This window comes from Zeugodacus cucurbitae, chromosome 4 (assembly GCF_028554725.1).
Source record: "Zeugodacus cucurbitae isolate PBARC_wt_2022May chromosome 4, idZeuCucr1.2, whole genome shotgun sequence".
In the NCBI taxonomy this organism is placed as follows: Eukaryota; Metazoa; Arthropoda; class Insecta; order Diptera; family Tephritidae; genus Zeugodacus; species Zeugodacus cucurbitae.
In genome coordinates, this window is record NC_071669.1 from 39,173,626 (window position 1) to 39,188,539 (window position 14,914).

The 14,914-nt window shown below is 37.2% G+C and overlaps 2 protein-coding genes across 4 annotated transcripts in view; one reads left to right on the forward strand and one right to left on the reverse strand.

Annotated features, from left to right (window-relative positions):
* LOC105214400 (calcium uniporter protein, mitochondrial) overlaps nt 1-14,914 on the reverse strand; it is a 127,205-nt gene that overhangs the window by 54,586 nt on the left and 57,705 nt on the right. The window lies entirely within an intron of this gene.
* The window catches only part of LOC105214399 (protein javelin), a 58,502-nt gene that overhangs the window by 33,465 nt on the left and 10,123 nt on the right, over nt 1-14,914 (forward strand). The window contains exons 2-3 of the mRNA XM_029041796.2: nt 6,080-6,474; nt 6,949-7,282. Of these exons, the coding sequence (XP_028897629.1) occupies nt 6,080-6,474; nt 6,949-7,282 (729 nt within the window). The remainder of the gene's footprint in view (nt 1-6,079; nt 6,475-6,948; nt 7,283-14,914) is intronic.

Consider the following 14,914-nt stretch of genomic DNA (forward strand, 5'->3'; position numbering starts at 1 on the left):
ATGCATGCACCTTATCAGTTCTTCGCCGCCGTATTTGAATAGTTCTGCCGGTAATCTATCGGCCCCCGCTGCTTTGTTGTTCTTCAAGCGGGTAATTGCTATTCGAATTTCTTCATGGTCGGGTAATGGAACATCTGTTCCATCGTCATCGATTGGGGGATCGGGTTCGCCATCTCCTGGTGTTGTACTCTAACTGCCATTCAGCAGGTCGGAGAAGTGTTCCCTCCATAATCCCAGTATGCCCTGGACATCGGTTACCAGATTACCACCTTGGTCTCTACATGAGGATGCTCCGGTCTTGAAACCTTCGTTAAGTCGCTTCATTTTTTCATAAAATTTTCGAGCATTCCCTCTGTCTGCCAGCTTCTCAAGCTCTTCGTACTCACGCATTTCGGCCTCTTTCTTTTTTTGATGCGTCTCGCTTCCCTCTTCAACTCTCGGTATCTATCCCATCCCGAACGTGTTGTGGTCGTTTGCAACGTTGCGAGGTAGGCAGTCTGTTTTCTCTCCGCTGCGAGACGGCACTCCTCATCGTACCAGCTTGTTTTTTGTCGTTGCCGAAAACCAATTGTTTCGGCTGCAGCGGTACGCAGTGAGTTTGAGATACCGTTCCACAGTTCCCTTATACCGAGATGCTGATGAGTGCTCTCAGAGAGCAGGAGTGCAAGTCGAGTAGAGTATTTCGTGGCTGTCTGTTGCGATTGCAGCTTTTCGACGTCGAACCTTCCTTGTGTTTGTTGACGGGCATTCTTTGCTGCACAGAGGCGGGTGCGTATCTTGGCTGCGACCAGATAATGGTCCGAGTCTATATTTGGTCCTCGGAGCGTACGCACGTCTAAAACACAGGAGACATGTCTTCCGTCTATCACAACGTGATCGACTTGGTTCCGCGTGTTTCGATCAGGAGACAGCCAAGTAGCTTGATGTATTTTCTTATGCTGGAATCTGGTACTACAGACGACCATATTTCGGGCCCCAGCGAAGTCGATCAGCCTCAGGCCGTTTGGCGATGTTTTGTCATGGAGGCTGAATTTTCCGACTGTTGTGCCAAAGACACCTTCTTTACCCACTCTGGCGTTAAAATCGCCAAGCACGACTTTTACATCGTGGCGGAGGCAGCGCTCATAGGTGCGTTCTAGGCGCTCATAGAAAGCATCTTTGGTCACATCGTCCTTCTCTTCCGTTGGGGCGTGGGCGCAAATCAGCGATATGTTGAAGAACCTCGCTTTGATGCGGATTGTGGCTAGACGTTCATCCACCGGAGTGAATGCCAGGACTCGACGACGGAGTCTCTCTCCCATCACGAATCTCACACCGAATTTGCGCTCCTTTATATGGCCGCTGTAGTAGATGTCACAAGGACCCACCTTCTTCCGTCCTTGTCCCGTCCATCGCACTTCTTGGACGGCGGTGATGTCAGTCTTGAGTCGTATGAGGACATCAACCAGCTGGGCAGAGGCACCTTCCCAATTAAGGGTCCGGACATTCCAGGTGCATGCCCTTATATCATTATCCTTAAAACGTTTGCAGGGGTCGTCATCAAAAGGGGGGTGTCTCATCCGAGGCTTTCGTAGATTTTTCATTGGGGGGTGTTTTTATGTGGTGGGTCCCAAACCCTACGCACAACCGCATAAGCGGGCTTCGCCTTCTCACTTTAGCTCGCCTTCAAACGGATGTCTGTTGGCTACCCAGAGGATACTTGGTCTAAAACCGGAAGTCGTGAGCTGCTTGAACCATGTGGAGAAGAATCGTTTCTGACCACTCCCAAGTGAATGACAATCAAAAACTTTCCTCACTTGCGTGAACTTCTACACATGATCCATCCTCCGCTTCATCATTTCATACAATTTTCGAGCATTACCCTTGTCGGCCAGCTTCTCAAGCGCTTCGCATTTCAGCCTCTTTCCTCTTCTCTGGATATGTATGTATGTATGTGATTGGCGTTGCAACCGTTTAGCCGGTTATAGCCGAATCGACGATAGTGCGCCATCTCTCTCTCCTTCGCAGTTCGGCGCCAGTTGGAGATCCCAAGTGTAACAATTTCGAGCATTACCCTCTTCTCTGGATATAATTGGTATTAATATATGAGTCCGATCGACCGAATTTACATAGGTTTAGCTAAATTGCGACCTAATCCAAGCTGTCTAAACATTTTTGACGTATTTATCATTGAGTCATATTTTTATGATCATTACAATTACTGAAAACATTGCCATTAGACAGTTTTTAGTTCGGATTTCATGAGTTCTAAGTGTATACTGACTGTTAAAGAGCGTTATATTCGATAGCGAAACGATCTTACTATAATTATTTATAGCTCAAGCAGTTAGTAATCGGGTTAGTGTTTACAAAGAAGAATGGTGATTTTGGTGCAATGAAGAATGGAGAATTACGCAACGTAGCCATCAGAAATGAGTTCACAGGAAATGCTAATTGCTTAAAGATTTCTGTTTCATTAAGTAATTGGCGAAATTTGTTTGTGAAGTGATTTAGTTAGAAATAATATTTCTCACTAACAATAAACATTTGAATGGCACAAGCGGCAGAGTAATAGATTTCGAACGACACACTGCCATTGCCAAGTTACAGTTAAATTACTACAGCACACTTCAGAGAAATTTATTTTCAAAGCTATTGCAGCTGTTATTTTAGCAAAATTGTGAGTGCGAATGGCAAAGTAAAGGAAGCTTTCATGTAGGCAAGAGCCTCCCATTTCGTCCTTGAATTTAATTCATAAAGCAACACACTTGCAACAAGTACGCGCCCCACCGGCGCTCACTCACTCGCTTAGGCGTACTCTTGCCGCAATGCGTTTAAGTTGTATTGTTGTTGGCAGTTCTCGGCTGTCAGTTCCGCTGTGGGCCCAACAATGCACAGACGAGGAGGTAATCAAGAAAAAAAGAGGAGGTAAGAATGAAAAAAGTCGTTCAGCATATCAGTCAAGCTGCCAACAACAAAAACTTTTATGTAGCACATATAGGAGGGCACGAAGTACGAAGCGGAATAATAAAACCGAAAGCGAAGAAATTTCCTACTCAACTTGTAACAGCATAAATACTGTAGGCAAAGGAGGCTCAAAAAGTACGGAAATTGGGTGGAGTGCAACTCTTTTAAGACATTGTTGACATATACACGCGCTTAACTGAAATATACACGAGCAATGTTTCTCATTTTTGTTCAGGAATTGTGCAATCTGTTATGACAAGAAGCTTATTAGATACCATATCTAATAAAAGAAAGCACACTTTCTCGAAAAGTTGTCATTAATGTTATTGTTTTCGCTTAGTAATATATTATTTCTGAAACAAAGAGGACAATAGTTCCGCTTCTTTGTATGAGTTATGGATACAGACACTTTAGTTTTGGTGTTGTCAAATGGGGTTAAAACGCATTGTTGACTCAGCCTAAATCGTTAGATTCCTATGATGCCATTAGGTTTTCAAGCCACTGCAGTGGGCGCCGAGTGGTGATCGGCACATACTTCGTACATTATAACGACGAGCACACAATTCGTTCTTATCTTAATGTAATTATAAAAACTCGGAAGCTCTTTTACAGAATAGTCGCATTTTTGCTTGATTTCAGAAAACCCCATCTTGCGTTACTTTGATGTATGTTGAGTCGAAATGCCTTTGGAATCAGGGGTCTATGTTTTGTCTGCAGTTACAAACTCTTTTTGAATAAGGATCACTCGAATATACAGCTTCAGCTATATTAAACACACTTTCAATTTTCTGCACAATTCCTTCAAATTATTTTTTTTTTTTTTAAGTTTTAAGCTTTTTATTATTGTGTACTTATCAAATAAGTTATTTGATTTTCATTGAACTGCAATAAACGCAACTTTGAGGCAACCATGCATTTTTACCGTAAAAAGTAATGAAATGGTTAAAGTTCGGACAGTTTCGTAGATTTCGTCATTAACACATCCGCAAGTGATAAATTTCATGCGGCTTTAAACCAGATTATCGCACAAAACTTTCAATTAAATCAACTGTGGAAACACACATGTACTTATGTACTTAAGTACCTGACATTGCGGCACCGGATGTGGTCACGTCTGTATGTAAACGCATGGCAAAAAGTGTAAAATGCAAGAGGGAAAGCAAAAGAAAGTGTTTGTTTGTATTTGAAAAAGAAATGTCTGACAACTATGTTTATGTACTGCAGTTGTAAAAAAACTGGAAAATAAATGCTGAGGTAAACCAGTTTGCACGTGCTAAAAACACAAGAAGTTAAATTTTCGAAACTATTTCATCACTTACTTACTTATGAGTTTTAATATTCACACATAAAACTTACGCCGACATATTATATGCACTCGTATGTGGAACTTGTGTAACGCTCAGGCATTGAAATGTAATGTCGCGCTCTTAAAGATATACACTGTCATATGTGTATGTGTGTTAATAGCGAAAGTCCTAAATCCAAGTGTAATCCACAATTTTTTTGAATTTGTCATTTGAAAAAACTGGAGGAGGATTACATAACACGGTCTTTAATCATAAACCACCTAGTGTCTACCTCAATTATAATCTGTAATATAACTTAAAACGCTGGACGTCGTTGAGGATAGAAGGGAGTTTATAGGGTCACTTAGGGGTTTATAGGGTGTTTTGGAATTATTTTGCTGTCTATTAGTGCTTCATTGGAATCGAAGTCAAAGAAAATTTAAATTCATGCCGAGAATTCTTAGCAGTTTTGTGTTTCATTGCAAGATTTGTGACTTCTAATCGACGTTCATTGCAATATCATGGTCTGAGTCTTATTCTTATTAAAAATCAATGAAAGTGTATTTCTCGATTATATAATAAGCATAATAATAATGTTATGTTAATACTATATTAAAAATCTCTCTTACTATATGTTTTCACTGTACAGAAAAATGTACTAAACACCGTCCGTAATTACCATGTCTCCATGAATCTTTGAACGCTCCTAATGGCGGATATAGAATCTCATCGAAGCATTAGTGTCATTAATTATTGATTTGAGACATTTTCGTACCTTGAATATGTACGATGCACCGAAATCAAAGTTCAAAAATGGAAGGCCACGTTGAGTAATAATGAAATTGAATCGTTGAATCAATAGCAGGTTAGAATATGTTGTACGATATATAAGAATGAATGGAGATAAATTAAACAACTCTACTTTCGAAAACAATCAATAATTCAGTACACCTGTTACTATCCAAAATAATTATTATCGATTAGAATTAGAGACTTGTTTTAGTAGCAAAGTAGTCAATTGATTGTGTTCTTATTTGAATAGCGCAATCAGCTGGAACTGAGATTGTACGCTCGGCTGAGCAGAGCTTCAAGAAATTATTAGTCACAAATTATTATTTTACAATGTATCTGTATTTAATAAATTTGAACTGTAATTAGCATATGATAATAATTAATAATTGAGTTGTAAATACATATATAATTGATCGTTTATTTTTATTTTTTTTTTTGCGTGCGTCAGTAATTAGAATAAAATATTAGGTTCAAGTGCGAGTATATTCTGTATTTATTAATTTTACGACTTCATATCTTTTGTCTAACACAGCACAAAATGAATTTATTGCATTTGATGCCCATTATAATAGCATTGCATTGTTACCGGGCTCTCACAGCTGCTCGTAAATTATAATATAAAATATAATGAATTTATAAATCAATGACATTTTGCTTGCAATTTATATTCATCTACACTTATACTTATACACGCGTACAAATCTGAGCGTGTGTCTAATTCTGTAAAAGTTCAAGGCTTGCAAACCGATTAAGCTTGCTTACATCGTAGAATGTATGTAAGTACATACTAAAAGTGTTACAGCAAAGTGCCCAATTAAGAGGTTAATCAATTTCAATTTCAGCCCATAAAAAGTGTCTTTAGATTTCGCGATAAAGAGCCGAGCGCACTTAGATTACATAACCATTAGATTTTTCGATTTTTACGCGCCGCGTAAGTGTTTTTATGAAGTCAATTACTTAGCCACAAGCTAATGAATCATCGCCACTTTGTTGTCATAATGTTTTTGTATTTACTGCTCTCTTTTATTCTCTCCCTTTTCCACACTGCCACACAGAAGATCCAAAGAGCTCACGTACAACTACGTGGATCGCGTTCGTTTGGCAGAGCATTCGCTGCAGCAAGATTATAGATGTCCGACGCGCGGCTCCGGCTGGCGGCACAATAATAAATCCATCTCGCACTTGGACTTGGCCACAAGCTGTCACAGCACAGCTTTCGGACCAAGTCATTGGCCGCATAATCGTCAGTTGCGCCATTCGCGTTCGTTAGACTACGCACATCTAACGGAACGTTGCAAGGATCCGCTGGAAATCGCTGAATTCTATTGGCGTTTAGATCCCGAAGGCGATGCTTTATATGAGGATGAGTATGAAGACGAAGTGCCCGATGAGGAGAACGAATTAATAACACGCTATAACGGGGAGCATTCGTATCGCGATTATAATTACGGTGAGTGTATTTTTTCTTCTAATATAAATTAAGTACATAATTAACGCCTAATGGCTATCAGAGATCAAAATACTTTATTTTGCTCGGATAGTCCTTGGCTGAAAGTGGGAGATTATTCGGGATATACGTTTTAAAATTCTCATTTCGTATGTTTTTAAGACTCAGGGAGTCTTTTAACTCTGCTGGTACTATGAGAGTCATATCTTTACCAATGTGCCAGGTACCAAAAGTTAAGTTTCATATTGATACAGTTAAAGTATGTTTCTCGATACGAGTTTAATCTATGTCCAATCTGTACTCTAATACATATACATAACATGTACGTGCCTTAATTTTAATATACCTATTAGGAAGGAACAGTGCCATGAAATATAGAAATTTATCAGATCTGTTTAGTTATCACCCACTTTGCACTGTCTCACAGTTCATACTAACTCCTCTCTCTTTTTACACTTCATATACTTCATCGTGTAGCTGAGGGAAATTATCACGGCGCACTTGCTAACAACGGTCAGCTTCTACATCCACCGCACCTGCATCATTATAGTGGTGGCAACGGCGGCGCTGGCAACAAAAGTTTAGTGAAATCGCCAACAGCGGCGGCGGCGGCGGCAACAGCGTCGGCAACTTTACAAGCTTTCGATTTCGGCAACGAGTCGTGCAGTTTGCGCCGATCGCGCAGCTTAGCCGTGATACGTGAAGAGACATTTAGCGACTTGCAAATTACAACCGCCAACAATAGTCGGCGATCGCAGTTGATACCGCGAGCGCGCATCGTCAATCGGGACTTCATACGTGAACGCGAGCGGTAAGTAAATATTAATTGTTGTCGCAGCAGATTAAAGGGAAAGACAAGAACCGCAGCCGCGACTAAAGTGCACACAAATTAAGTTTCTTTACTCATATATAGTAACATTTTTTTGGAAAACAGAGGGAGTTGAGAAATGTGAAGAGATTTGTTATGGTAATTTCGTGTTTCAGATTTTCTCAGTGATTCACGTAGTTTTAGATAACATATCAAGCAACTGACATCATCATATCTGGTACTGGTGTTTACGCTAAAATTCTAAATTAAATTAAATACTTTAAGATTTACTTGATAAAAATGCAGGGAAATGTCATTTAAACTCTCAATCAATCTCAAATACTGTCAAAAATGTATCCTTCAAAGAGGTAGGGCTCATGATATAAGCGATTCGAATTTCGAGAATTCATTATGGACTTCATCAACCCTCGTTTTGGTAGCTGTAGGTGATGTGGAGTTCGGGAAAATATGTTTTTAGCTGATCCATCAATGAACGAAAAGTGTGCTAGACGGCAGTGGGAAAAATTTCTTATTCCAAGAGAGGAGTGAAACGAATTTCGGTGACCGCGTATATAAAAACAAAGTCCCTTTCAATCCTCTTTCAAAGATGAAACAAAGGAGTTTAAATACTTACGAAGTTACATTTATTACAGCTCAGTTACATTTGTTTACTAGTTTTTATAGTTTTTCATTTTCTTGACCGACTACTGTTGTAAGTAAGTGGGCTCTTAGCTAAAAATAACACAATAATAATTGGTGTATGTTTGTAAGGCTGTGTGTTTCTATTTAACTAATTCGCGACGTAAGTGATTCGCGCATGAGACGCCACTCAGTAACGCAGTCAGCGCCAGCAAAGCGTACGGGACGTATGGAGATGAGAACTGCTTGTTGTCGCTGATCACAAAAGCTAACAAATCGCGTGCGGTGCTTTGTGATTTACAAGCGTCTAACTTTTCAATTCCTCAGCGCTGGGCTGACGCTTCGGTTTGTGGACTTTCAGCGAGCAAGTATCTACAGGTAGCCGATCAGCTAGTAGGCTCTACGTCAACCGACAACTGACCGTCCGAAGCTTGCGAGCGGAGCTTGACCGAGTTTAGTGCTTTGTAGTCACGCGTGCGAGACATACGCTGCGCTTCCCAGAGTTGGTGTACTGTGCATAACGTTTACGCTTAGTTCAAATAAAGTTCTGAGCGGTAACATGGCGTTGCTTCCCGAATAATCGTGGTTTAGTTCAACGCAAGTTTTAATAAACACAAAAACTCAAATTGCAGTGTGCGCATATTGAAAACGCAAAAGTTCACAACAAGCACTGTGTGGGTATGTAAAATGTGTGTGTGCGCGCCTGTGTCACGTGTACTATGGAAGAGTGTCGATGCTTTTGTGCCGCTTAGCGCCAAGCACTGCTGGATCCAGTGAGGTTTTTCTGTAATAATTTCTAAGTGCAAGCATTGTGCTTGCTTTGGTGTGTTGCTGCTGTGCATAAAAATTGGCGTTACATTCACGTGAAAATGCTAAACTTTGGCATAAATTATGCGGTGTGTGGTTGGCTGCAGTAGATTTAGCGCCAATCTAGTGGAAAATTGCTAAGCTTGAGCCGCTTTCTGCCAACGGTGGAAAAGTTTGCATGCACCTACACAACCGAAACCAGCGTATCTAAAAACACCCCTCTGTTATTGATTTTCGTGTTCGTGAATGGCTGCTACGCGGTGTGTGTGCACTTTTCGATAGACTCGAGCTTGAAGCTGCGCACCGCGCTACCGTCCCACACTGCACTCAAACACAAACACACCGCAGTGCATTGCAATACTGCGTTCGTACTTATCTACATAAACTATAGAAATTTCGTTGCCGAAATATTTCGTTCATTTGTTGTTTTTATTTTCGTTTTGTTTTGTTAATAAACCCACAAAAGTCGAGAGTGCTCAACTAGCTTCCGACGATGAGATTTATAATGCAACATAATGAAAACGCTAACAATTTGCTCTGAAAGAGTCGTTCAAGTTTGTATTCGGCATTATTTAGTTGCTTATAAGTTTTTAACGAATTTATTGCTGTTGTTGTCATAAAAGCATGAGCAAGTTTTTGATGCAATGCTTAAAGTTTTCCACGCTTAGAAGTTAATTGAAGGGCAATTCGTTGGTGTTGAGTCAACGATCTGGCTTTGTGCGCCTGTGTGTGTGTATGTAAAAGGGAGGGCGGAAAATAAGCCGAGCTTTAGTAAACAAAAGCAATAAAAAGTCACAAGTCAAAATAAAATGATGCGAAATGTGTTACACAAATATAAATAAATTTGAGATTTTGTGGTTTAAAGTATTTCATGGCATTTGTGCTGTTTCGGATCAAAATTATATACATTCTTTACGCGTTTCAAGGGGAATAGTTAGTCTGGATACAAGATATATTTTAGTCTTGTGATAATTTTTGCCACAGGCTTCAATAAAGGCTCGACTAAGTAAAGAATCAAGTAGTTCTAACGTTACTCAAAGGAATCAAAGGCTGATTCGATTTAACATTATTTTAGATAGCGTAGGAATAATACTGATTAAAACTCATAAGTCAAAACATAGTATAATGAGAAAATGAAAGATATTTTGGAGAATAATAGCCTTTTCGCACAGCCAAATTAATTAAATACATTAAGATTATAATTGAGTAACCAGGTTTTGCATTTCGCATAACCGGCTACTCGATTAACGTTCAGCTGTTATAGATTTTTGTTTTTGCTGTTTATAAGAAGTTGATCAGTTTCAACAGCTGATTGCTATTTTATCAATAAACACAGTAAAATCAACAGCGTATACAACAATCCACAGAGTTGCATACCAATTTCAACTCGATTTGTATTCGATTAGTATTATAGTAAATCGATCTAAATTAGTGTTTTAATCGAGGTCAAAGGCCTGTTAATTGATCAACTAACTTTTGTGGGGAAAAGCTATAAGAATATATGTTTAACTATTGGTTCCACAGGTGATAAAATACGAAAGTCTGCTGAAATCATTTACGATAATCACCGTTATAGCTTAAAGAAATTTAAATTATTATTTCATTGCTAAGCTATATATTTTTCTTAGGAAAGTTATTCAAATCTGGAATATATTCAATCTCGTTCTTATAATTTTCGACTATAAAATAAGTTATTCTACCTCCATATAGATATATTAAAACAGAGAAAAAAGTAATCTTATTATAATAATGTGTTGCACACAAACTGTTTGAAACACTTGAACTATTGTAAAATTGTAAATATATATTTTTAATTGAGTAACAAATTGTATCCGAATGAAAACGTTTGTCTGTAGTCTCTAGAGATTCCATAGTTTATCAAGCTCGCCACAAGAAGCTTTCTTAATTTTTTTTTTTATACGGAAAAATATCACTAGAAATTGGCTAAAATTTTTTGACATATTCACACAAATGTAAAATCGCATTGCCAATCGAACAGAATACACAAATTGCTCTTCTACTTCTCACTGTCAAGAATAGCTCCCAGCAGCGTTGATTGAGAAAACAAATCAAAGCTTGTATACAAACATATATCTGCTCTAGTTTGCGAACTCAATTATCACTTCAAGCGCTAGAAAGTTTTGCTAACGAAAAGTGTTCAAAATAATGTCAAAAGTAATGGAGAATTTAGTGACTTTTGTAATTACTAGTATGCAAACGTATGTTTATTGTTCATATGTATAACTTATCCAATTATAAAATTATTATTTTTTTCTTAATTTTAAATAACGCAGAGATTTTAGGAACGTTAGTTGTACCTTATTTGCTTAACAAAATTGTTTTCTGCTATGTCTGCATACATTTGCACTAACACAAGAATTTCAGTAATACTTTGTCTAATAATCTTATGCTTTCTGATAATGATCGACTGAAAGTCAGTTTCAAATCTCATTCGTGGAGCCTAATAGAATTTTGAATACTTCTATGTAAACTTCTTACTGCTCTAGAACTCTTTATATTGAAGATCCGAAGAAATATCCTGAGAAAATAATAACCTAATACGCATTTTAGAACGTCATTCCTCTCCGAAAATCCGACTGAAATTACTAACTCATCAATTGTTTTTTCTGTCTTTCAACAATTCTCAATTTTTGAATGAAAAAAAATATTAATGCATATCATTAAAGAACATTATCTAGATTATATCACTAAAAGAATACAAAGTTTTTGGATTAATGGATTTTGAATTAAAAAGTATAAGAAAAAGTTAAAGCTTTTACTATACATGTAGATAAGAATATAAGATCATCAAATCTTTCAGAATTTAGAAATTTTAATTCGAGGACTTTAGAATCCCTCTTTGATTTGGATCTACCTTCATAAATTTTACCGAAGTGGAGTTGAGGAAGGACATTTTAATTCTAGATTAATCTTGTTTAGGGCAAATTTATCCCTTAAACAATAATACCCAGATAGTTTCATAAATATCCAAACTAGCCTCATTGCATAAATAATATTTCAACATTATTGCTTGATTCTAGTATTATTTGTGCCTCAGTTTTACTTCTCATTGGCAAACTTAATTTAAACGTGCCCAAAGCAATATGAGTTCAATGAATGAATTTTATGATTATCATAAATGAGTATATTTATGAATACAAACTGTTGTTCGAAGTGATGTTTAAACGCATATATTTAAATATGTTTACATATGAACGTTATTGCAACCGCAGCAACGCAAAGCATTTTTTATACAACAACAAATTTAAATTACACCGGATGCACTATTTTATCGAGCAATCCTTTTTACTTTGCATATTACGGTTGACATCGGGCGCCCGAATTATATTTGCTTGAGGCATTTTCTAGGTCATTTCATTGGCATCGAGCACGGCATGTGGTCAGCCAGTTGGCGTCTGTGCAGAAAATTATGCATGAAATAAAAATATGCGCAAAAAGTTTGAAAAAGTTGACGCACATACATTTCCACATACACATGCCCACTGATATAGTATATGGAATTGTATATAAATATCAATGTAGGCCCGGCATTTTTGTTCACAGTTTATGCGTTTCATTCGCAACTTAATGAAGGAACACTGAACAGAACAGAACAGAACTGTAATAACACAAAGTATACAATTTTGGTCGTGGATACGACGAAGATTTTCTCAAGTCTGGAGAGTAAAAAATAAAATAATTTCTTAGTGTATTGGTTGGTGTTTTTGGGCTTTTTTCCAAAAAAAAAAATACAAAGGTGAATATTTTCAGAAACTTTTTTTGAAGTTCTGAGGGTGCTAATGAAAATTTATTTAGAACTAGCAGACAAGGCCACACGTTTTTGTGGCTAAGGTATACATTAAATTAATTTGGTCTAATCTTGGCTTCGGCGATGATATTGATTACTCGAGGTTGATTTATGTTACGCAGCATGATGACAACTCACACTACTTTTAATTGCAAAGTGAGTGGTGATAGTACAGGAAATTTTAAATGGGATGTTTGGGATAATTGACTACGTCATCCTGGTTTGTAGCTGTGTCAACTCTTTTGGACCGAAATTCTAAATTGTCGCATTAAGATCATGGATATCTTTGTTTTTTTTTACCACCAATATAATCGTTCAATCAGTCATTTATGGTTATCATATTGAGGTTTCATGTCAGGAAAACTTCTCTTTCGAGTCCATGAAGTGACAGAAATCTGTTGGAAATGTTACTAATCCGTCGAGGTGTCAACTGCGACCCTACCATTTGAAACTTCTTCTACAATCGCAATTTGGTATGTTGCAAAAACACTCATATGTTAGTTGTTAATTGGCGATTCTTTATGTGTCGCCACAAATTAGATGATTTTAGGCATGCGATTAGTCCGTCAGTAACAGTTGATACAGGAATAATTGGAAGAGTCTGGCGTAAATCACTTGCTAACAGAATCCTGGCTCCACCAAAAACGTTCATCGACAATCAAGATCTTTTAAAGTCCTGTGCATATTTGGAAAATCTTCATTATAGCGCTATTTTTGGCGATTTTGCCGACTGGTGTTTCGTTCATTTGCAATTTAGGAGTAATTTCAAGGCCGAATGTGCCGTTTGTTTGCCTACTAACAGGTGCCAAGATGCCCCTATTCCTGAAAATGAGTGAAATTGGTTCTGGAATTACATTAGCCCTCATATACTATATATGATGAGTTTCTATTGGACTTTATGCCGAATATATGTCAAATTGTGTGTTATCTTAATAAAATTACATCAATAAATTGCGAGAGTGTAAAATGTTCGGTTGGACGTGAACTTAGCCTTTCCTTATTTTTTACAAATTGTTTTGGGCTATCGACACAACCTTATACAATTGAACAATAACAAAAATATTTTAACAAAGCAACAATGACAACCTTCAAAATATTATTTTTTTTGTTTTCTCTTTTTATATTTTTCTTGTCAACTCGAATAAAATTCTCTTATTAATATCTTCCTCGCAATTTTTCCATATTTACTCACTCTCAAGTCCCAGCAAAAACCATAAAAAAGTCACTAACTCAATTTAGTTATCTGCCTACTGCCTACCCCCTAAGAACGATGGCGGGATTATTTTTAGACTATGATCTATCTAGGTTATCATCTATCACCATACCAAATTTCATCAAAATCCGTTCAGCCGTTTAGGCGCGAAAGACTAACAGACAGACAGAGTTACTTTCGCATTTATAATATTAATATGGATTTTATTTTATAGACAACCGTAGAAAACAATTTTTACTAACGGAACGAAAAAAATGTCGTCCATAATGACATTTTAATAAATATTTCTTTTCAGCAAGCGTTTTCTTGTGATTTAAGAACAATTAAGAGAGGGCGAGGACCAGATCCGAAGAATTTTAAAGTTTAATTAATGCACTTTTGCCATAATTTTCTTTTATTTGCAATGTTTACATAGCGGATACCTATTTCTTGTTTCCAAAGCTATGGAATTTATACATGTGTCATTTGAAGCTTAGGTCTAATTTAAACCCTATTCTAGTGGCTTCTTACTAGTATCCGATCGGCCGAAGCCTTTGCCGGTAAGGAAATAGATTTTCCCTTTAACAAATAAGAGCTTTAAGGTCAAAATTCGAAAATAGTAGGTCTAGTATAAAGAAATCCAGTGTTTGTCAAAGAGATGACTTTAGTCAATTGTATCTCGAGTATGTCACACGCGTTTTCTCAAAGCAAGTGGATGGTAGAATAACTTGTTTGGGAGGTTCTTTTACAAGGAACTTATGGTCTTGTCTATGGCTAATGGTGGTGATTGACAAAAGCAACGAGGGCTTTATGACAATATCTTGAAAATCTCAACAAGTTGTTGAACAAAACTGTACTTATTTGACTGAAATCGGATCTTTTCAACTGTTATAAATAATACCTTCAAGTTAATGTAAACATATTGATTTTCTTTAAATTAGACTTAATATTATCATATGATTGGTTCAGTCTAATATGAATCAAACTGTGTTTTACAAGATGAACACATATTTTCAGATGAATTCAAATTTTAAGCTATAAAGAAATCAAAAAAGTAAAAAAAAAATTAAGTGTAATTCGAAATAAATAGAAAGAATAGGCCGATACTGGCCGATGCCTATGCCAAGGCCGGTTAATCGGTCGGACTCTCATTCACGCTCTTCTATATGAATTACACAATGAAAAGAGC